At 31.5% G+C, this 24,691-nt stretch overlaps 1 protein-coding gene across 1 annotated transcript in view; it reads left to right on the top strand.

Annotated features, from left to right (window-relative positions):
• LOC149802467 (uncharacterized) overlaps positions 1 to 24,691 on the top strand; it is a 512,180-nt gene that overhangs the window by 61,638 nt on the left and 425,851 nt on the right. Inside the window, exons 15-22 of the mRNA XM_089951513.1 lie at positions 468 to 644; positions 1,174 to 1,302; positions 4,872 to 5,063; positions 6,195 to 6,326; positions 15,258 to 15,446; positions 19,734 to 19,859; positions 23,168 to 23,350; positions 23,820 to 24,143. Of these exons, the coding sequence (XP_089807639.1) occupies positions 468 to 644; positions 1,174 to 1,302; positions 4,872 to 5,063; positions 6,195 to 6,326; positions 15,258 to 15,446; positions 19,734 to 19,859; positions 23,168 to 23,350; positions 23,820 to 24,143 (1,452 nt within the window). The remainder of the gene's footprint in view (positions 1 to 467; positions 645 to 1,173; positions 1,303 to 4,871; positions 5,064 to 6,194; positions 6,327 to 15,257; positions 15,447 to 19,733; positions 19,860 to 23,167; positions 23,351 to 23,819; positions 24,144 to 24,691) is intronic.

The following is a 24,691-nucleotide window of genomic DNA, read 5'->3' as shown; positions in this document are numbered from 1 at the left end:
TTTTATACACAATGTACTGTCTACACAGGTTTTTTTTATACACAATGTACTGTCTACACAGTGTTTTTTTATACACAATGCACTGTCTACACAGTGTTTTTTATACACAATGTACTGTCTACACAGTGTTCTGTACAAATTTCTTCATTTTCAAGACTTTTCATTGTTAATGTTGAAATAACTGGAACATATAATGTCATCCTGGAGGTCCAACTATTGCTTGATATATTTAAATTGTATAATTAGACTCATTAAAGAAAAGTAAAATTTTTTATTTTAGCTATATAATTAGGCTCATTAAAGAAAAGTAAATTTGTATATTTTAATTATATAATTAGGCTCATTAAGCAAAAGTAAATTTGTATATTTTAATTATATAATTAGGCTCATTAAAGAAAAGTAAATTTGTATATTTTAATTATATAATTAGACTCATTAGAGAAAAGTAAATTTGTATATTTTGCTAGGTTCAAGTGCAGGCTGCAGATGGAGGAACTCCACAGCGAGTTGCCACAACAGTTATTGATGTTACCATCACCAGACTGACTGAGATTCTTTCTTTCTTGTCTGCAATCTACAGGACGACGATCCCTGAAACCATTTTAGTCAGTCAAACTGTCATCACCGTCAGTGCTGCCCCAGGGGTAAGACAGAAATACACTGATTACAGTATATTGCTTTTCAAGTGTTCAGTGATAAACAGAAGATTAATTATAGAAAACATTAGTTAATTTTGTATTTATTTTTCCCATCTTTGAGCCATGAGAATATTATATGTCAAATTTTCGACATATTCAGTTCCTTTAGCAAATGGATGGACTTAATGAATGCATCTTACAGACAGCCAGTCAGCTCTTTTGCAAAACAAGTTTTAGGTGATCTCTATTCTTTGTAACCAGTTTAAGCTGATCACTTTACTTTGTAACAAGTTTAAGGTGACCATTAACCTTTGTATAAAAACTTTCAGACAATGCAATGTCATCATAGAATTTTTGTGATTGTTTTTAAACTTTGTTTTTTCTTGCATGATAAATTTAAGTAATAAACCAAGTACATCGTACACTGTAAGGAATAGATCATTTCCTTGCATGCTACATTAGGTTTTAATGAATGGGATGGCAAATACAAAGAGTTAAATAGATTTGTAATTAAATATTTTAAATATATTTTTAGCCTGGAATCTCATACCGAATCGTTGGAACTAGTGATGGTCCAGACTATTTTGGAATCAGTCCAACAACAGGATTAATTTCAGTCATTAAGGACCTTCAGTCGGATAGAAACAAGAAGACACTTCACACGGTGAGATATGGGGGGGGGTAAATTAGTGTCAACAATATGGATCTGTTGTCGCACTTCACACCATGTGATAATGGGGAGGAAAATTTAGTGTCACCACTATGGATGTGTTGTCACACTTCACACAGTGAGATATTGGGGTTGGGTTAATTTACTGTCTGCAGTATGGATGTGTTGTCACACTTCACACAGTGAGATATTGGGGGAGGTTAATTTATTGTCAACAATATGGATGTATTGTCACACTTCACACAGTGAGAAACAGGGGAGGTTAATTTATTGTCAACAATATGGATGTATTGTCGCACTTCACATGGTGTGATAATGGGAGAAGATACTTTAGAGTCAACAACATGGATGTGTTCTGATGTTTAGCTCTTCTGCAACCAAGACAAATCTTCCCTTTTGGAAGGTGGATACAAAAGACTACCCTTTCCCCATTACACATTGGAATGAGTTTCAGTTTTCAAACAGTCATATAATGTGAGATGGCAGATATATAATTCCTACACTATAGAAATAAATTATTTTATGCAATATGTGGGTAATCATCTGTTAGAAGTTGTAATGGGTCACCATTATTTAGCATTTGTAATGGATCATTAGTTAGCATTTGTAATGGGTCATCTGTTAGCAGTTGTAATAGATCATCTGTTGGCAGTTGTAATGGGTCCATATCTGTTAGCAGTTGTAATAGATCATCTGTTAGCAGTTGTAATGGGTCCATCTGTTAGCAGTTGTAATGGATGCAGTTGTAATAGATCATCTGTTGGCAGTTGTAATGGGTCCATATCTGTTAGTAGTTGTAATGGAACATCTGTTGGCAGTTGTAATGGGTCCATCTGTTAGCAGTTGTATTGGGTCATCATCTGCTAACAGTTGTAATGGAACATCTGTTAGCAGTTATTATGGATTATCATCTGTTAGCCGTTGTAGTGGATCACTTGGTAGCAGTTGGTAGCAGTTGTAATGGATCATCATCTGGTAGCAGTTATTATGGATTATCATCTGTTAGCAGTTGTAATGGATCACTTGGTAACATTTGTAATGGATCACTTGGTAACATTTGTAATGGATCACTTGGTAGCAGTTGAAGTGGATCACTTGGTAGCATTTGTATTTGATCATCTGTTAGTAGCTGTAATGGATCATCTCTTAGTAATTGTAATGCCTCATCTGTTAGTAGTTGTAATGACTCATCTGTTAGTTGTAATGAGTCATCTGTTAGTAGTTGTAATGAGTCATCTGTTAGTAGTTGTAATGAGTCATAATCTGTCAGTAGTTGTTTGTTCTCAATAAGCTTCATACACTACATGGAGAAGGAAAGTCTTGAATCTGTACATGGAGGAGGAAAGTCTTGAATCTGTACATGGAGGAGGAAAGTCTTGAAGCTGACACACAAGTTTATCCGGAGATCTTAAGTTGGTCCTAAATGAAAATGTTCACCATCAACTTGGCCATAGTAGTGGACATCTTGAAAATCTTTTTGCTAGTTGTTATGACTTGATGGTCACATCAGCTTGAGGTTTCACTAAAAGAGTTTTCATGACTTGTAGATGTAAACAAATTATGACAGTGATGATCTTAAATCCCTTATGGCCACAAAGGCAAATGTTTTGATCATTTTAGCAACACTCCTCCAGAATGGGTGGTCTTACTGACATGGAGTTTTCATTTAAAGATTTCTTATGACTTGTAGATGGCCATATATGAATATGTTGTTGATATGACATCCACCATGGTGGCCATGTTGAGACTTTTGTTATTGCTACAATGAGTTTTCACTAAAAGACTTCACATGACATGCAGATGGTCCTAAATGAAAATGTTTTGATTTTACATCCATCTTGAAATTCTCATTATTCTTACTCCTGCAACACAGATAGTTTGATTGACTAATAAAACCTTCTTGTAACATGTAGGATGTCTGAAATGAGAATAGTCCTGCTTCTAAGCCCATCATGGCCAGCATGGTGTAAGTCCTGAAATGAGAATATTCCTGATTTGAAGTCTATCATGACCTCCATGGTGCAAGTCTGGAAAATCTTGCTATGGCTACATTTTCCAAATGAGATGGTCCAATCAGCATGGGGTTAATTGTCATTCAAAAACATATTTTACACCCACCAGAATGTTGAGTGTACTAGGTGATGATGTTGAGTATACTATGTTATGATGTTTCCTGTCCATTTATCTATTACCAATTTTGTTTCTGCACAGACACTTGAGTTGTCTAAAATCATCAGTTAACAAGCTCTGTGGATAGCTTGCACTCAAGGTAAGAAAGAAGCATGCTGATTTCAGGGTTATAAGGTCAAATGTGACTGGTTGATAAAAGAAAAATGGTTTCTGCATAATAACTTTGAATCCTTTGTCATCTACAGCTACCAAACTTTGTTGCTGGATTGCATGTATTTCAAGGAAGAACCCTGTTGATTTCTTGGTCAAAAGGTCAAAGGTCAAGGTCACCATCACTGAAAGATGGAATAGTTCCTGTACAGTAACATTAGTTGTGCATCACATAGCTAGAACAAACATTGTTTATATCTTGCACATGGGTATGGTAGAATCCTATTGCTCTTTGGGTGAAAGTTCAAGGCTATTAGGACTGAAAAAGAAAAATAGTTTCTGCACAAAATTTCACCTGTCAATCATGGACCTTCATCAATGACAGTGAATGACTTGTACATTCAGTAAGAAAGACGCCAGTTGATTTGGAGTGAAAATGTCAAATGTCAAGGTCTCAGATGGAAAGAAAACATGTTTTTGTAAAATAACATTAGTTCTAGACCACAATTTAATAAAAATACAAAGAAAGCATACTTAATAGTCCTTGAAAGCAGAGAAATATAATATAATTTAATTGGAATGAATAGTTCCTATATCACTATCAGCCAAATGCAAATTCATTTACATGTAAATCAATACTGTTGATGTTTACAGTCAGCAAATCATTTACATGTATAACTGTAAATTCCCAGATATTTACCTTCATCTTACCACTACCACCACAGAGTCAGTTTTATAAATTATATATTAAAATATTGTTCTTTTAAATTGTTCTTATAATAGCGCAGTATTATAAATTATATATCAAAATATTGTTTTTTAATAGTATCAGTGTTATAAATTATTTACTAAAATATTGTTCTCATAATAGTGTCTGTATTATAAATATATATTAAAATATTGTTTTTATAATAGTGTCTTTTGTATAAATTATATATTAAAATATTGTTTTTATAATAGTGTCTTTTGTATAAATTATATATTAAAATATTGCTTTTATAATAGTTTTAAAACCATTTTATTATTTATAGTGAAACTCTTCATTTGAAGATGCTTAAGAGACAGGAAAGTTTTTGTTTCTATTGGACAGGCATCCTCCTTATGGAAACTAATGTCTAAAAGTGAATTATGTTTATACAGCTGTACATGTCTGTTATATGCAAGTGTCTGCTAGGACAAGTTTCACTGTACTGATGTGTCTGCTAGGACAGGTTTCACTGTACTGATGTGTCTGCTTGGACAGGTTTAATTTTACTTACGTATCATTACATTTTTATGTACAGCTGTTTGTAGAGGCAACAAGGACATTTGCTACTGGACCCCAAACTGCCACTACTACTGTTGAAATCACAGTGACAAGGAACATCAATGGGCCTTTCTTCCTGCAGACTGGAGGTTACATCACCACTGTTCTGGAGGGACTGGGGTTAGGTTCTGATGTTATCCAGCTGTCAGCATCAGATAGTGATGCATTGGTAAGATTTCTTGATGAAATATTTGCATTATATAATTATTGTTTTAAGATGACACTGATATTTCATTGTATAATATACCTCTGAGTGATACCAATTTTCAGCTAATCATTTTCAGACAATTTGACATTTACTTCACCAGTTCAATCTGGTATGATTGGCAGTCTGAAAAACTGGAAACTAATTTTATACCATATTAATAACCTTACCCATCACAACAGTTTTTGAGAATTATCATTTGTTATCGAAATGAAATATGTATTACTCAAATAATTAGAAACTTCATACAGACAACTAAAGTCCAACAGTCTCTTAAGCAAGATTTACAGCAACTAAAATCCAACAGTCTCTTAGGAAAATTTATAGTAGCTCTATTATACCTTGTGTTTTCGCATCCAGAAATAAAATGATATATATTTTCATTATGTGGCTTTGCATTATGTTGTGCTATAAAAATTGTTCCAATGATTGATTTAAGTAAATTTTATTATTAAGAGATATATAGTAAAAACATCATAATTATTGTAGAATGGTTCCCAAACTTTTTTGGGCCACCGCCCCCTTGGCTATCCTCAGCGCCTTACTACCTTACCCATATAAAGCATTATTCGGCATCAGCACCCACCTCAGTAATCACCCACTTAGGGAATCACTGTTATAGTACATTGTTTGGTAAGGCGTATCATGCGTTATGACTTTATAATGTCACTCAAAGCTTCATGTCTCATGAGGTCTTCTGATATGCATATATAGGTTATTACATCTTCCTCAATAACATTCTGTGTTAAAGATGTGTTATTACTTAACAAGACATATTAATATTCAGTATGGTTTTATACAGACATTATTATATATTGTATTAGATCAGTAAAGTAAAGCATTATCTAAAATGATGGTTCTAAAGGGAAGTGAAATCAAAAGTGCTGGTAAAATGATGGTTCTAAAGGGAAGTGAAATCATAATTGCTGGTAAAATGATGGTTCTAAAGGGAAGTGAAATCATAATTGCTGGTAAAATGATGGTTCTAAAGGGAAGTGAAATTGTAAGTGCTGGTAAAAGGATGGTTCTATTGGTAGTGAAAGATCACGAGAGTTGGGCAAAATTAAAACGTCCAAAACTTTTCTTTTTCTGCAGGATGTTCTTCGCTACAGTATTGTGAATACTGCTGTCAGTCCAAATGCCACAGACTTTTTCTACATGGGACCTGCATCTGGTCTTATCTCACTGAAAAAGGTTCTGACGACAACTAGTATCAACAGATTTGAGGTAAAGAAGAGATTTGATTGCTAAACATTCATTACATTATAAAAAAATATGTCCACTGTGAGGATTATAGCTATTAACACATTAACCCCTCGAGGGTTTTGTCATTTTCGCCTGAAAATCGAGTAGAAAAAGCATTTTGAAAGCTATTTCTGAATAGATCTGAAAACGCCAAATCCCAATGATCTTTCAATAACATACTGCCTAGTTGTGTTAGAAACATAGTTTTTCATTGGCTATTTGACTCGTGCATGAGCAGAAGGGTAAAAGCTGGAGGGTTGTTTTTGATTTTTTTGCTAAACAGAGCCATTATTTTTATATCGAGACCACTCTTTATTCCAAATGCCCATCTTATCCAACCTTTTGCAAAGGTTCATCAGTCTGTTTGCAGTTCATACTGGTTTGCCTTAGATCTGAGACCAAAAAGTCTAAAATCCGGACACAAAATGGGATTCCGACCACGGGCAAATTTTGCATTAAAAAAGGTTGGGTTCAAAAAATGAGGTTTTTCTATCTGTATTTTGTAGTACAAGTAGATATTCCAGATTATTTGGTATAATTGTAGAGCTGCATCTGTCTACCTTTCTATAATACCACCCACTTTAGTGTATCATGCATGACCATGACACTACTGAGCTCGGCAGTAGGCTACAACCTCCTGCCACGTTCACTTGTCGCTAGGGGTTAATGTGTTAATACCTTACTTTGTGCAAGCAAACTCTTACAGAATTGAAAATCACTGTCTCACATCATTTTGTTTACATTATGTACATTTAATCTCCTCAAAATCTTAGCTGGTCAAATTTGTTTCATTTTTTGTTTACCAAAATTTGATGACCATATCTTGTAAGCATTATCATAGTAAGTAGAAGCCTTTATCATGTGTTAACACCAATGTCTGTATGTTTTATCATGCATAAACACCATACAGTCAGTATGTTTTATCATGTGTAAACACCATACAGTCAGTATGTTTTATCATGTGTAAACACCATACAGTCAGTATGTTTTATCATGTGTAAACACCATACAGTCAGTATGTTTTATCATGTGTAAACACCATACAGTCAGTATGTTTTATCATGTGTAAACACCATACAGTCAGTATGTTTATCATGTGTAAACACCATACAGTCAGTATGTTTTATCATGTGTAAACACCATACAGTCAGTATGTTTATCATGTGTAAACACCATACAGTCAGTATGTTTTATCATGTGTAAACACCATACAGCCAGTATGTTTTATCATGTGTAAACACGATACAGTCAGTATGTTTTATAATGTTTAAACACCATACAGTCAGTATGTTTATCATGTTTAAACACCATACAGTCAGTATGTTTTATCATGTGTAAACACCATACAGTCAGTATGTTTTATCATGTGTAAACACCATACAGTCAGTATGTTTTATCATGTGTAAACACCATACAGTCAGTATGTTTATCATGTGCAAACACCATACAATCAGTATATTTTATCATGTGCAAACACCATACAGTCAGTATGTTTTTTATGTTTAAACACCATAGTCTGTATGTTTTATCATGTGTAAACACCATACAGTCAGTATGTTTTATCATGTATAAACACCATACAGTCAGTATGTTTTATCCTGTGCAAACACCATACAGTCAGTATGTTTTATCCTGTGCAAACACCATACAATCAGTATATTTTATCATGTGCAAACACCATACAGTCAGTATGTTTTATCGTGTGCAAACACCATACAGTCAGTAAGTTTTATTCTGTGCAAACACCATATATTCAGCATGTTTTATCGTATGCAAACACCATACAGTCAGTATGTTTTATTGTGTGCAAACACCATACAGTCAGTATGTTTTATCGTGTGCACACACCATACAGTCAGTATGTTTTATCATGTGCAAACATCATACAATCAGTATGTTTTATCTTGTGTAAACATCATACTGTCAGTATTTTTATTATGTGTAAACATCATACAGTCAGTATGTTTTATCATGTATAAACACCATACAGTCAGTATGTTTTATCCTGTGCAAACACCATACAGTCAGTATGTTTTATCATGTGCAAACATCATACAGTCAGTATGTTTTATCCTGTGCGAACTCCATACAGTCAGTATGTTTTATCATGTATAAACACCATACAGTCAGTATGTTTTATCCTGTGCAAACACCATACAGTCAGTATGTTTTATCATGTGTAAACATCATACAGTCAGTATATTTTATCATGTATAAACACCATACAGTCAGTATGTTTTATCCTGTGCAAACACCATACAGTCAGTATGTTTTATCATGTGCAAACATCATACAGTCAGTATATTTTAACCTGTGCAAACACCATACAGTCAGTATGTTTTATCATGTGCAAACATCATACAGTCAGTATATTTTATCATGTGCAAACATCATACTGTCAGTATGTTTTATCATGTGCAAACATCATACTGTCAGTATGTTTTATCATGTGTAAACATCATACTGTCAGTATTTTTATTGTGTGTAAAAATTAAACAAACATTTGATACAGTATTCCCTTATCATACTGCTGTCCATATGAGTCCAAGGGTTTATGGTCTTATAGTGAGAATGACTTATATTGAAGTATATGATACAGTATTCCCTCATTATAATGCTGTCCATATGAGTCCAAGAGTTTATGGTCTTATAGTGAGAATGCCTTAATAATAATAAAATATTACAGCCACTGAATGAAGTGGTATTTAAGACCCTACCCAGCTGATAACAAAAACTGTCATAAAGAAGGGCATTATAGTGAGGCAATGAAATGTAGCATAATAAAGGACCTTATCATGAGGGGTGAACTGTGTTATAATGAAGGGCCTTATTTTGAGAGAATGTTATATATTTGCATGGTTAGAGCAGTGTGCAAGGAAATGTTCCAGTGAAATCCTTTTTGCACAAAATTACTGAAATCACATTGCAAGATCTTGCACATTATAAGTGGAAAGAATAGAATGAAATGGGATATCAGTCAGATTGGTATATAGGGATATCAGACAGATTGGTATATAGGGATATCAGAGAGATTGGTGTATAGGGATATCAGTCAGATTGGTATATAGGAATATCAGTCAGATTGGTATATAGGGATATCAGTCAGATTGGTATATAGGGATATCAGACAGATTGGTGTATAGGGATATCAGTCAGACTGGTATATAGGGATATCAGACAGATTGGTGTATAGGGATATCAGTCAGATTGGTATATAAGGATATCAGACAGATTGGTATATAGGGATATCAGACAGATTGGTATATAGGGATATCAGACTGGTATATAGGGATATCAGACAGATTGGTATATAGGGATATCAGACAGATTGGCATATAGGGATATCAGACAGATTGGTATAATGGGATATCAGACAGATTGGCATATAGGGATATCAGACAGATTAGTATATAGGGATATCAGATTGGTATATAGGGATGTCAGACAGAATGGCATGTATAGGTATATCAGACAGAATGGCATGTATAGGGATTTCAGAAAGTATGGTGTGTAAAGGGATATTATAAAGAGTGGTGTGTAAAGGGATATTATAAAGAGTGGTTTGTAAAGGGATATCAGAAAGAGTGGTATGTAAAGGGATATCATAAAGAAGTGCATATCAGAAAGAATGGCATGTATAGGGATATCAGAAAGAATGGCATGTATAGAGGTTGTCAGAAAGAATGGCATGTATGGCGATGTCAGAAAGAATGGCATGTATGGTGATGTCAGAAAGAATGACATGTATCAGGATATCAGACAGAATGGCATATAGAGATATCAGAAAGAATGGCATATAGAGATATCAGAAAGAATGGCATATAGAGATATCAGAAAGAATGGCATATATAGGGATATCAGAAAAAATGGCATATAGGAATGTCAGAAAGACAGGTATGTATGGGATATCAGAAAGAATGACATGTATAGGGATATCAGCAAGAATAGGATATAGGGATATCAGAAAGAATGGCATGTAAAAAATGAATGGCATATATAGCAATATCACAAAGAATGGCATGTGTGTTTTCATCAAAATTGATACCATGTAATAAACAATAACAAATTCTTAGTGTGTTTTCATCAAAATTGATACCATGTAATAAACAATAACAAATTCTTAGTGTGTTTTCATCAAAGTTGATACCATGTAATAAACAATAATGATTTCTTGGTGAGTTCTCATCAAAATTTATATAATGTAATAAAAAATAACAAATTCTTAGTGTGTTTTCATCAAAATTGATACCATGTAATAAACAATAATGATTTCTTGGTGTGTTCTCATCAAAATTTATATAATGTAATAAAAAATAACAAATTCTTAGTGTGTTTTCATCAAAATTGATACCATGTAATAAACAATAATGATTTCTTGGTGAGTTCTCATCAAAATTTATATAATGTAATAAAAAATAACAAATTCTTAGTGTGTTTTCATCAAAATTGATACCATGTAATAAACAATAATGATTTCTTGGTGAGTTCTCATCAAAATTTATATAATGTAATAAACAATAACAAATTCTTAGTGTGTTTTCATCAAAATTGATACCATGTAATAAACAATAATGATTTCTTGGTGAGTTCTCATCAAAATTTATATAATGTAATAAAAAATAACAAATTCTTAGTGTGTTTTCATCAAAATTGATACCATGTAATAAACAATAATGATTTCTTGGTGAGTTCTCATCAAAATTTATATAATGTAATAAAAAATAACAAATTCTTAGTGTGTTTTCATCAAAATTGATACCATGTAATAAACAATAATGATTTCTTGGTGAGTTCTCATCAAAATTTATATAGTGTAATAAAAAATAACAAATTCTTAGTGTGTTTTCATCAAAATTGATACCATGTAATAAACAATAATGATTTCTTGGTGAGTTCTCATCAAAATTTATATAATGTAATAAAAAATAACAAATTCTTAGTGTGTTTTCATCAAAATTGATACCATGTAATAAACAATAATGATTTCTTGGTGAGTTCTCATCAAAATTTATATAGTGTAATAAAAAATAACAAATTCTTAGTGTGTTTTCATCAAAATTGATACCATGTAATAAACAATAATGATTTCTTGGTGAGTTCTCATCAAAATTTATATAATGTAATAAACAATAACAAATTCTTAGTGTGTTTTCATCAAAATTGATACCATGTAATAAACAATAATGATTTCTTGGTGAGTTCTCATCAAAATTTATATAATGTAATAAAAAATAACAAATTCTTAGTGTGTTTTCATCAAAATTGATACCATGTAATAAACAATAATGATTTCTTGGTGAGTTCTCATCAAAATTTATATAATGTAATAAAAAATAACAAATTCTTAGTGTGTTTTCATCAAAATTGATACCATGTAATAAACAATAATGATTTCTTGGTGAGTTCTCATCAAAATTTATATAATGTAATAAAAAATAACAAATTCTTAGTGTGTTTTCATCAAAATTGATACCATGTAATAAACAATAATGATTTCTTGGTGAGTTCTCATCAAAATTTATATAATGTAATAAAAAATAACAAATTCTTAGTGTGTTTTCATCAAAATTGATACCATGTAATAAACAATAATGATTTCTTGGTGAGTTCTCATCAAAATTTATATAATGTAATAAAAAATAACAAATTCTTAGTGTGTTTTCATCAAAATTGATACCATGTAATAAACAATAATGATTTCTTGGTGAGTTCTCATCAAAATTTATATAATGTAATAAAAAATAACAAATTCTTAGTGTGTTTTCATCAAAATTGATACCATGTAATAAACAATAATGATTTCTTGGTGAGTTCTCATCAAAATTTATATAATGTAATAAACAATAACAAATTCTTAGTGTGTTTTCATCAAAATTGATACCATGTAATAAACAATAATGATTTCTTGGTGAGTTCTCATCAAAATTTATATAATGTAATAAACAATAACAAATTCTTAGTGTGTTTTCATCAAAATTGATACCATGTAATAAACAATAATGATTTCTTGGTGAGTTCTCATCAAAATTTATATAATGTAATAAAAAATAACAAATTCTTAGTGTGTTTTCATCAAAATTGATACCATGTAATAAACAATAATGATTTCTTGGTGAGTTCTCATCAAAATTTATATAATGTAATAAAAAATAACAAATTCTTAGTGTGTTTTCATCAAAATTGATACCATGTAATAAACAATAATGATTTCTTGGTGAGTTCTCATCAAAATTTATATAATGTAATAAAAAATAACAAATTCTTAGTGTGTTTTCATCAAAATTGATACCATGTAATAAACAATAATGATTTCTTGGTGAGTTCTCATCAAAATTTATATAATGTAATAAAAAATAACAAATTCTTAGTGTGTTTTCATCAAAATTGATACCATGTAATAAACAATAATGATTTCTTGGTGAGTTCTCATCAAAATTTATATAATGTAATAAAAAATAACAAATTCTTAGTGTGTTTTCATCAAAATTGATACCATGTAATAAACAATAATGATTTCTTGGTGAGTTCTCATCAAAATTTATATAATGTAATAAAAAATAACAAATTCTTAGTGTGTTTTCATCAAAATTGATACCATGTAATAAACAATAATGATTTCTTGGTGAGTTCTCATCAAAATTTATATAATGTAATAAACAATAACAAATTCTTAGTGTGTTTTCATCAACATTGATACCATGTAATAAACAATAATGATTTCTTGGTGAGTTCTCATCAAAATTTATATAATGTAATAAAAAATAACAAATTCTTAGTGTGTTTTCATCAACATTGATACCATGTAATAAACAATAATGATTTCTTGGTGACTTCTCATCAAAATTTATATAATGTAATAAAAAATAACAAATTCTTAGTGTGTTTTCATCAAAATTGATACCATGTAATAAACAATAATGATTTCTTGGTGAGTTCTCATCAACATTTATATAATGTAATAAACAATAACAAATTCTTAGTGTGTTTTCATCAAAATTGATACCATGTAATAAACAATAATGATTTCTTGGTGAGTTCTCATCAAAATTTATATAATGTAATAAAAAATAACAAATTCTTAGTGTGTTTTCATCAAAATTGATACCATGTAGTAAACAATAATGATTTCTTGGTGTGTTCTCATCAAAATGGATATAATGTAATAAAAAATAACGAATTCATGGTGTATTGTTATCATTAGGATTACAAGCATTTTATTTCCTGAACCAAAATTATAAACCCAAATAAGGTGATTTGTACAGATATTCTTTGACAATGGATAATAAAAAAATTTATTTGTAAATGGATATCCTGAATTTGACAATGGATAATAAAAAAATATCCTAAATTTGACAGTGGATAATAAAAAGGTTTATTTGTAAATGAATATCCTAAATTTGACAATGGATAATAAAAAATATCCTAAATTTGACAATGGATAATAAAAAGGTTTATTTGTAAATGAATATCCTAAATTTGACAATGGATAATAAAAAGGTTTATTTGTAAATGGATATCCTAAATTTGACAATGGATAATAAAAAAATATCCTAAATTTGACAATGGATGATAAAAAAGTTTATTTGTAAATGGATATCCTAAATTTGACAATGGATAATAAAAAAATATCCTAAATTTGACAATGGATAATAAAAAGGTTTATTTGTAAATGGATATCCTAAATTTGACAATGGATAATAAAAAAATATCCTAAATTTGACAATGGATAATAAAAAGGTTTATTTGTAAATGAATATCCTAAATTTGACAATGGATAATAAAAAATATCCTAAATTTGACAATGGATAATAAAAAAGTGTTTATTTGTAAATGAATATCCTAAATTTGACAATGGATAATGAAAAGGTTTATTTGTAAATGGATATCCTAAATTTGACAATGGATAATAAAAAAATATCCTAAATTTGACTATGGATAATAAAAAGGTTTATTTGAAAATTAAATTTGACAATGGATAATAAAAAATATCCTAAATTTGACAATGGATAATAAAAAGGTTTATTTGTAAATGGATATCCTAAATTTGACAATGGATAATAAAAAAATATCCTAAATTTGACAATGGATAATAAAAAAGTTTATTTGTAAGTGAATATCCTAAATTTGACACAGCTGTGTATTGCTACAATTATTAGCATTTTCTGTAACAGTACTGAATGTTAGATGGACTAGCCAATAATTTGTCATAATCCCTAGTGTTTACTGCTTATTTAGAAAATTGGTTGGTAGAAAAAAGGTACAATCAAAAGAGTGGAATAGAAATGCCTTTATGTAAATATTAGCTGTTTATCATGTTTTACCATTATTTTACAGTTTAAGTACATGTGTGATACTTCTGTACTATGTCAAAAAATATGATTTATTTTAATCAAAATAGAGTTTCCATGCTATTTTTCAAGCTTCTGAAATTATTTTTTTATTGTTTAGTTGACATCAACAAAGAACTGCAGTTTGCTTAGGTTCAGAATATTATTTGAGATGCGTGTGTCTGTTTGATTTTTTTTTTGTCTAGTTGACATCAACAAAGTAGAATATTATTTGAGATGTGCGTGTCTATGTGTCTGATTTTTCATGAAAATTGAATCATTATGGCATAAATTGTAACTGTTAATTGTTGGAACTAATTGAATTATTATGGGATGAATTGTAAATGTTAATTATTGGAACTGATTGAATTATTATGGGATGAATTGTAAATGTTAATTGTTGGAACTTGCAATCTCAGATTGAGGAACTTTACCAATGCAGAATCTATTCCCATTTCATTTAGGAGTTTTGCATGCATGGCATATTTTCCCATCTGATTTAGGAGTTTTAGGGATTTATGGCATATTTCCTCATTTAACTTCATAATAATGAAAGTAATAATATTCTGCATTTTAAATTTTCCAGTTCACAGCCATCGTTTCAGACCAATCCCTTCCTGAGAGGACAGCCCAGGCATCAGTGATAGTCAATGTTAGAAGAAGTACCCTGTTTCCACAGTTTCAGAACTTGCCATACATCACTCAAATCAGTGTCAATGTGCTCCCAGGACAGCGAGTTTACACATTTGTGTCAGCGACAGATGCTGATTTACAGGTTTGTTAGTAGTGATGCTTATTAATCATAATCTATACATGCAAAATAATTTTAAAAAAAAGGTTTTGGTTTTGTCAACATGATCTGTCATCAGCGTCACAAAGTCATATGCCTCTGATGAGTCTGTTTTGCGCTTCTTTACAGTTACATATCAGCTGACATGACATTTTACCCTTCTTTATGGCTACATATCACCTGACATGACTTTTTACCCATCTTGATAGCTATATATAAGCTCACATGACTTCTTACCCTTCTTTATAGTTACATATCAGCTGACATGACTTTTTACCCTTCTTTATAGCTACATATCAGCTGACATGACTTTTACCCTTCTTTGTAGCTACATATCATCTGACATGACTTTTTACTAGCTACATTTTATCTGACATGACTTTTTACCTTTCTTTATAGATACATATCATCTGACATGACTTTGTACCCTTCTTTATAGCTACATATCAGCTGCAGTGACTTTTTACCCTTCTTTATAGCTATATACAAGCTCACATGACATTTTACCCTTCTTTATAGCTACATATCAGCTGCAATGACTTTTTACCCTTTTTGTAGCTATATAAAAGCTGATAAGATCTTTCACCCTTATTTATAGCTACATATAAGCTGATATGACTTTTATCCTTCTTTATAGCTACATTTTATCTGAAATGACGTTTTACACTTCTTTATAGCTACATATCATTTGACATGAGTTTTTACCATTCTTTATATCTACGTATCAGCTGCAATGACTTTTTACCCTTCTGTATGGCTATATATAAGCTCACATGACTTTTTACCCTTCTTTATAACTACATAATCATATGACATGTCTATTTACCCTTCTTTATAGCTACATATCAGCTGCAATGACTTTTTACCCTTTTTATAGCTATATGTTACCTGATAAGACCTTTTACCCTTCTTAATAGCTACATATCAGCTGACATGACTTTTTGCCCTTTTTATAGCTACATATCAGCTGCCATGACTTTTTACCCTCCTTTATAGGTATATATAAGCTGACATGACTTTTTACCCTTCTTTATAGGTACATATCATCTGATATGACTTTTTCCCTTTTTATAGCTACATATCACCTGGCATGATTTTTTGCCTTTTTTTATAGTTACTTATCAGTTGACATGATTTTTTTTCCTTTTTAGAGCTACATATCAGCTGGTATGACTTGTTGCCCTTTCTAATAGCTACATATCAGCTGACATGACTTTTTAGTATTCTTTATTGCTATATATATGCTGGCATGACTTTTTACCCTTCTTGATAGCTAGCTCTATATAAACTGACATGACTTTTACCCTTCTTTATAGCTACATATCAGCTGACATGACTTTTTACCCTTCTTTATAGATACATATCAGCTGACATGACTTTTTACCCTTCTTTATAGCTACATATCAGCTGCCATTACTTTTTTCCCTTTTTATAGCTGCATATCAGCTGACATGACTTTTTACCCTTTTTTATAGCTACATATCATCTGGCATGACTTGTTACCCATTTTATATCTACATATCAGCTGACATGACCTTTTGCCCTTTTTATAGCTACATATCAGCTGGTATGACTTGTTACCCTTTTCTATAGCTACATATCAACTGGTATGACTTTTTGCCCCCACCTTTGCTTATATTTTCCACCATAATCACCATCTTTTGAGCTTGATGTCCAAATGAAAAGCACTTCCCAATCCAGTCCTGATATTCCAGCCCTGATATTCCAGTCCTGATATTCCAGTACACTAAATGATGATGATTATGCCTTCAGGTGAATTATTATGCTGGAACTAATCAATCCTCGTTGCCCTCTGTACATTGAGAGTTACACAAAAATATTTTTACATTTTTGTAACAGCCTACAAGATTTCAGATGGTTTTTTTTCATCATTGGAATCATTTTATTGAAAAGTTTGAAATATTTGTGCTTCTTTGCATAACAGATTATCAGTCCTTAGCAAATTCACCAAGTTACATAAAGAGTTCTTTTTAGCTTTGAAAAAGAAGATTAAATGTTAATTGATTAAAACAATTAAATAAGTGTTGTAAAAAAAGAATTTTAAATAGATTGTATATTTCAGTTGGCATACATATACCAAGCGAGCCAGGTTGCATACATATACCAAGAGAGCCAGGTTGCATACAGTGAAAAGTCAATTTGCATACACATACAGAGAGAGAGCTTGCTTAAACATACTGTGAGAGCCAGTTTGCATACATATACAGTGAGAATTTTTTTGCAGTTAGAGCCATTTTGCATACATATGCAGTGAGACTCTTTTTGCATACATGTACAGTGAGATCCAGTTTGCATACATATACAGTGAGAACCTTTTTGCATACATATACAGTGAGAGCCAGTTTGCATATATACACAGTGAGAACCTTTTTGCATACATATACAGTGAGAATGTTTTTTTGCATATACATCTACAGTGAGAACCTTTTTGTATACATATTCAGTGAGAACCTTTTTGTATACATATACAGTGAGAGCCAGTTTGCATATATAGACAGTGAGAACCTTTTTGCATACCTATACAGTGAGAATGTTTTTTTGCATATACATCTACAGTGAGAACCTTTCTGCATACAGATACAGAATGAGCCAGTTTGCATACAAATACAGTGAGAACCTTTTTGTATACATATACAGAGTGAGCCAGTTTGCATACAAATACAGTGAGAACCTTTTTGTATACATATACAGAGTGAGCCAGTTTGCATACAAATACAGTGAGAACCTTTTTGTATGCATATACAGTGAGAGCCAGTTTGCATACAAATACAGTGAGAACCTTTTTGTATACATATACAGAGTGAGCCAGTTTGCATTTATACACAGTGAGAACCTTTTTGTATGCATATACAGTGATAACCAGTTTGCATACAGATACAGTGAGAACCTTTTTGTATACATATACAGAGTGAACCAGTTTGCATATATACACAGTGAGAACCTTTTTGTATACATATACAGAGTGAGCCAGTTTGCATATATACACAGTGAGAACCTTTTTGTATACATATACAGAGTGAGCCAGTTTGCATATATACACAGTGAGAACCTTTTTTGTATACCTATACAGAGTGAGCCAGTTTGCATACAAATACAGTGAGAACCTTTTTGTATACATATACAGAGTGAGCCAGTTTGCATATATACACAGTGAGAACCTTTTTGCATACATATACAGAGTGAGCCAGTTTGCATATATACACAGTGAGAACCTTTTTGTATGCATATACAGTGAGAGCCAGTTTGCATACAAATACAGTGAGAACCTTTTTGTATACATATACAGTGAGAGCCAGTTTGCATACAAATACAGTGAGAACCTTTTTGTATACATATACAGAGTGAGCCAGTTTGCATATATACACAGTGAGAACCTTTTTGCATACATATACAGAGTGAGCCAGTTTGCATTTATACACAGTGAGAACCTTTTTGTATGCATATACAGTGAGAGCCAGTTTGTATACATATACAGGGTGAACCAGTTTAATTGCCAGCAAAGCTTACTTTTTATGTGTTGAAAAGTTTCAAAGGTCAGTTATCATTTAGGGTAAAGCAGTTGATGTTAGAAGTGATTTCAGCAATTATATGCTGAAATAAATCAGAATTTAGCATGTTTTGTAAAAGTGTATGTCTACTTTGAAATGAGACAGTCCTGTATGTTTTATGCATGTAATATTTTCTGATGCATGTGAATGAACAACCCATTAAGCATTCTTCCATTTTACCCTGACCTATTGCAAACAAATAAAACTGATATGTTTCCATGGAGGATTAATAAGACAGTCTCATAAATGAACCTTGAATATGAAAGGTACATGTTAATGGAGGGGACATATGGCTATAGATTTTAAAAAATTTAAAAATTAAAATTGTTATATTGCACACTAGCTGTATTGCTTGTTCCCATAGCATGACCATTATTAAATCCTGCTTGCAATTTTTAAAGCAGAAATGCGTATTTTTTATAATGCAGTGGGCAAAAAGGTTGACAGCAAATGTCATTGAGGTTATTTTGTCACAATGTTTGAAAAGTCAGTGAACACTCTTCGTAAAAAAAGTTCAGCATCAAACTTTGTCGGCACGCTAAGTGTGGAAAAGAAAGACTCCTCTTGATATACTGTCCAGTTGTCATGGTTACTGTAATAAAATTGATCACTTTTGAGTAAATAATCATTAGATATTTCCCATATTTGCCATTACAGTGTATTTCTTTGGTTTTCTCATTTGTATTTTCACTTTTCTTTTCAGGGCACAATTCGTTATGAGTCAACTAATAATTATTTTGCTGCCCCGTATTACTTCAGAGTTGACCCTGATAATGGAGACATCATTTTGCAGAATCGGCTTACCACAGATACAAGTCTTACATATGTGGTATGTACATTTTCTTTCAATTATTCCCTATTATGTGCAGAGACTGTAATCTAAGGGTTTTACTTTTTACTTTTCATCATTCATGTTAGATTTTATATAATTTTCAAAATAAATTATTCTGTCTTTACCTTTCAGTCTTTATTGTATTGGAATATATAGTTTTTAATTCTGAAACTTTATGTTCCTGAAGGTTTTAGTAATGTTTTACCTTCCAGTTTTACTACCTTAAACTCAGTACTTATTGTCCTGGGTTACTACCTTAAACTCAGTACTTATTGTCCAGTTTTACTACCTTAAACTCAGTACTTATTGTCCAGTTTTACTACCTTAAACTCAGTACTTATTGTCTTGGGTTACTACCTTATACTCAGTACTTATTGTCCTGGGTTGTGCTGATATGCTTTACATTCTTCACATATATGCAGGCATATATTCTATCTGTGGGTTCCATGTTTAACTATTAATACAATTGAATTGTGAGTGATTTTACTTGCATGGATACAACAGTTGAATTGTGAGTGATTTTACTTGCATGGATACAACAGTTGAATTGTGAGTGATTTTACTTGCATGGATACAACAGTTGAATTGTGAGTGATTTTACTTGCATGGATACAACAGTTGAATTGTGAGTGATTTTACTTGCATGGATACAACAGTTGAATTCTGAGTGATTTTACTTGCATGGATACAACAGTTGAATTCTGAGTGATTTTACTTGCATGGATACAACAGTTGAATTCTGAGTGATTTTACTTGCATGGATACAACAGTTGAATTGTGAGTGATTTTACTTGCACTGATAAAACAGTTGAATTGTGAGTGATTTTACTTGCATGGATAAAACAGTTGAATTCTGAGTGATTTTACTTGCATGGATACAACAGTTGAACTGTGCATGATTTTACTTGCATGGATACAACAGTTGAATTGTGCATGATTTTACTTGCATGGATAAAACAGTTGAATTGTGCATGATTTTACTTGCATGGATAAAACAGTTGAATTGTGCATGATTTTACTTGCATGGATAAAACAGTTGAATTGTGCATGATTTTACTTGCATGGATACAACAGTTGAATTGTGCATGATTTTACTTGCATGGATAAAACAGTTGAATTGTGAGTGATTTTACTTGCATGGATAAAACAGTTGAATTGTGAGTGATTTTACTTGCATGGATAAAACAGTTGAACTGTGAGTAATTTTACTTGCGTGGATACAAAAACTAAATTGTGAGTGATTTTACTTGCATGGATACAACACTTGAATTGTGAGTGATTTTATTTGCAAGGATACAACAGTTGAATTGTGAGTGATTTTACTTGCACTGATACAACATTTGAATTGTGAGTGATTTTACTTGCATGGATAAATCATTTTGAATTGTGAGTGATTTTATTTGCAAGGATACAACAGTTGAATTGTGAGTGATTTTACTTGCATGGATAAATCATTTTGAACTGTGAGTGATTTTATTTGCAAGGATACAACAGTTGAATTGTGAGTGATTTTACTTGCATGGATAAATCATTTTGAATTGTGAGTGATTTTATTTGCAAGGATACAACAGTTGAATTGTGAGTGATTTTACTTGCGTGGATACAAAAACTAAATTGTGAGTGATTTTACTTGCATGGATACAACACTTGAATTGTGAGTGATTTTATTTGCAAGGATACAACAGTTGAATTGTGAGTGATTTTATTTGCAAGGATACAACAGTTGAATTGTGAGTGATTTTACTTGCACTGATACAACATTTGAATTGTGAGTGATTTTACTTGCATGGATAAATCATTTTGAATTGTGAGTGATTTTATTTGCAAGGATACAACAGTTGAATTGTGAGTGATTTTACTTATACCGATACAACATTTGAATTGTGAGTGATTTTACTTGCATGGATAGAAGAGTTGAATTGTGAGTGATTTTATTTGCATGGATAGAAGAGTTGAATTGTGAGTGATTTTATTTGCATAGGTATGATTGTGAGTGAATTTACTTTCAAGGTACAACAATTGAATTATGATTTTACTTGCTTGAATACAACATTTGAATTGTGAATGATTTGTCCTGGTTTTTTATTAATTTGGACAGTCTTTATTTGTATTGTTTCTCCTGCTTATGTTAGCAAATCATCATATCGTTTGCACAATGCATTGGGAGAAAAGGGACATAACTTCAGAATGAAAAATAAAAAGTAAAATTGAAACATGAAGCTCATAGGTAATTTTTGAAAGGGAGAGGGGAAAGGTCACTGATCACAGTTTTCAACTTAATGTCACAGAGTTTAGTTAAGCATAACTAAAGCTACAGTAACATTCATAACTAAAGCTACAGTAACATGTATAACTAGAGCTACAGTAACATGTATAACTAAAGCTACAGTAACATGCATAACTAAAGCTACATAACATGTATAACTAGAGCTACAGTAACATGCATAACTAAAGCTACAGTAACATGTATAACTAAAGCTACAGTAACATGTATAACTAGAGCTACAGTAACATGTATAACTAAAGCTACAGTAACATGTATAACTAGAGCTACAGTAACATGTATAACTAGAGCTACAGTAACATGTATAACTAGAGCTACAGTAACATGTATAACTAAAGCTACAGTAACATGTATAACTAAAGCTACAGTAACATGTATAACTAGAGCTACAGTAACATGTATAACTAAAGCTACAGTAACATGCATAACTAATGCTACAGTAACATGCATAACTAATGCTACAGTAACATGCATAATTAATGCTACAGTAACATGTATAACTAAAGCTACAGTAACATGTATAACTAGAGCTACAGTAACATGTATAACTAAAGCTACAGTAACATGCATAACTAATGCTACAGTAACATGCATAACTAATGCTACAGTAACATGTATAACTAAAGCTACAGTAACATGTATAACTAGAGCTACAGTAACATGTATAACTAAAGCTACAGTAACATGTATAACTAGAGCTACAGTAACATGTATAACTAGAGCTACAGTAACATGTATAACTAAAGCTACAGTAACATGCATAACTAATGCTACAGTAACATGCATAATTAATGCTACAGTAACATGTCTATGCATTTGTGGATATTATTATTTTCAGTTGGGAGTGTAGGTATATTACACAGTCTATTTATTATTATTTTCAGTTGGGAGTGTAAGTGTATTACACAGTCTATTTATTATTATTTCCAGTTGGGAGTGAAGGCAAATGACATAGTCTGTTTATTATTATTTTCAGTTGGGAGTAAAGGCAAATGACACAGTCTATCTTTATTATTTTCAGTTAGGAGTGAAGGCATATGACACATTCTATCCAAATCAAGTAGCTTCTACAAATGTGACCATCAACATCAACCGAAATCCAAATGCACCTGGGTTCAATCCTAGCTTCTATGCTCGGACAATAGCTGAGGATTATACCATTGGGATTTCCCTGGTGGATGTGACAGTGTCAGATGCTGATGGGGTAAGTGTTGTGGTGTAGCCATTTTATTATATTTTGTGTTTGATCTCACTAAGTCCTAAAGATGTTTTTTTAACTTCACAAAATCAGTGATGATGATGATGATGATGATGATTTGCAAGTACTATAATTAATGTCTATGGAGGGATCTAGGGACAGGAAAAATTATGAGTAGCAAAATGGTGATGATTATGCAGGTAGCAGAAGCAGTACAAGTTATGGTGGGTGCTAAAATTGTATGATATTTAGAAACATCCTCTTTCCCATTGGCTATTACAAATACTTGCCTTGTGGTATTTTCAGAGTCTTTCTGATGGGAAATTTTCACCTTGTAGCACAGTCCTTAAGAAAAGTTGAAATTAAATTGTGACAGCTTTTTGATCAAGAATGTTTATGTTTATTAATTAAACTTTATACTGGTTGATGTGTTTGTAATATTTGTTACATGTTTTTCATTTAATTTTAATTTCAGCAAAATGTGTTTTGTTCAGTTCTCTCAATTACACCTCCTGCTGCTGTAGATTATTTTGGACTGAACACTTACACTTGCCGAATCACTGTCACCAAATCTTTGCTTGACCTTGGCCTTGGAAGTGTCCAAATCATTGTCACAGGTGCAGACAATGGTCTTCCCTCACGGTCCAGTTTCAACCAAGCCGTGGTCAATATCAGCATCATCAGAAACGAAAATGACCCTGTTTTCATAGGCACACCATATCAGACCACCATACCAGAAACTACTGCTATTGATGGTTCTACAATACTACGAGTCACCGCTGTTGATCCTGATAGTGTGGTAAATGAGAATAAATTTATGCTTTATATATCTTGCATCAGTTGTAGAAATTCATTAGGTACTATTTATATCTTGTATGAGTTTCACAAATTCATTAGGTACTTTATATATCTTGCATCAGGTGTATAGATTCATTAGGTACTTTATATATCTTGTATGAGTTTCACAAATTCATTAGGTACTTTATATATCTTGTATCAGGTGTAGAAATTCATTAGGTTCTTTGTATATCTTGTATCAGGTATATAGATTCATTAGGTACTTTATATATCTTGTATCAGGTGTATAGATTCATTAGGTACTATTTATATCTTGTATGAGTTTCACAAATTCATTAGGTACTTTATATATCTTGTATCAGGTGTAGAAATTCATTAGGTTCTTTGTATATCTTGTATCAGGTATATAGATTCATTAGGTACTTTATATATCTTGTATGAGTGTTAGAAATTCATTAGGTTCTTTGAATATCTTGTATCAGGTATATAGATTCATTAGGTACTTTATATATCTTGTATGAGTGTTAGAAATTCATTAGGTTCTTTGTA

Source organism: Sinohyriopsis cumingii, chromosome 3, assembly GCF_028554795.1.
Source record: "Sinohyriopsis cumingii isolate HCF-2022 chromosome 3, ASM2855479v2, whole genome shotgun sequence".
Lineage (NCBI taxonomy): Eukaryota > Metazoa > Mollusca > Bivalvia > Unionida > Unionidae > Sinohyriopsis > Sinohyriopsis cumingii.
The sequence above is the reverse complement of the archived record's forward strand: the minus strand, read 5'-3'. Positions and strand labels throughout refer to the sequence as shown.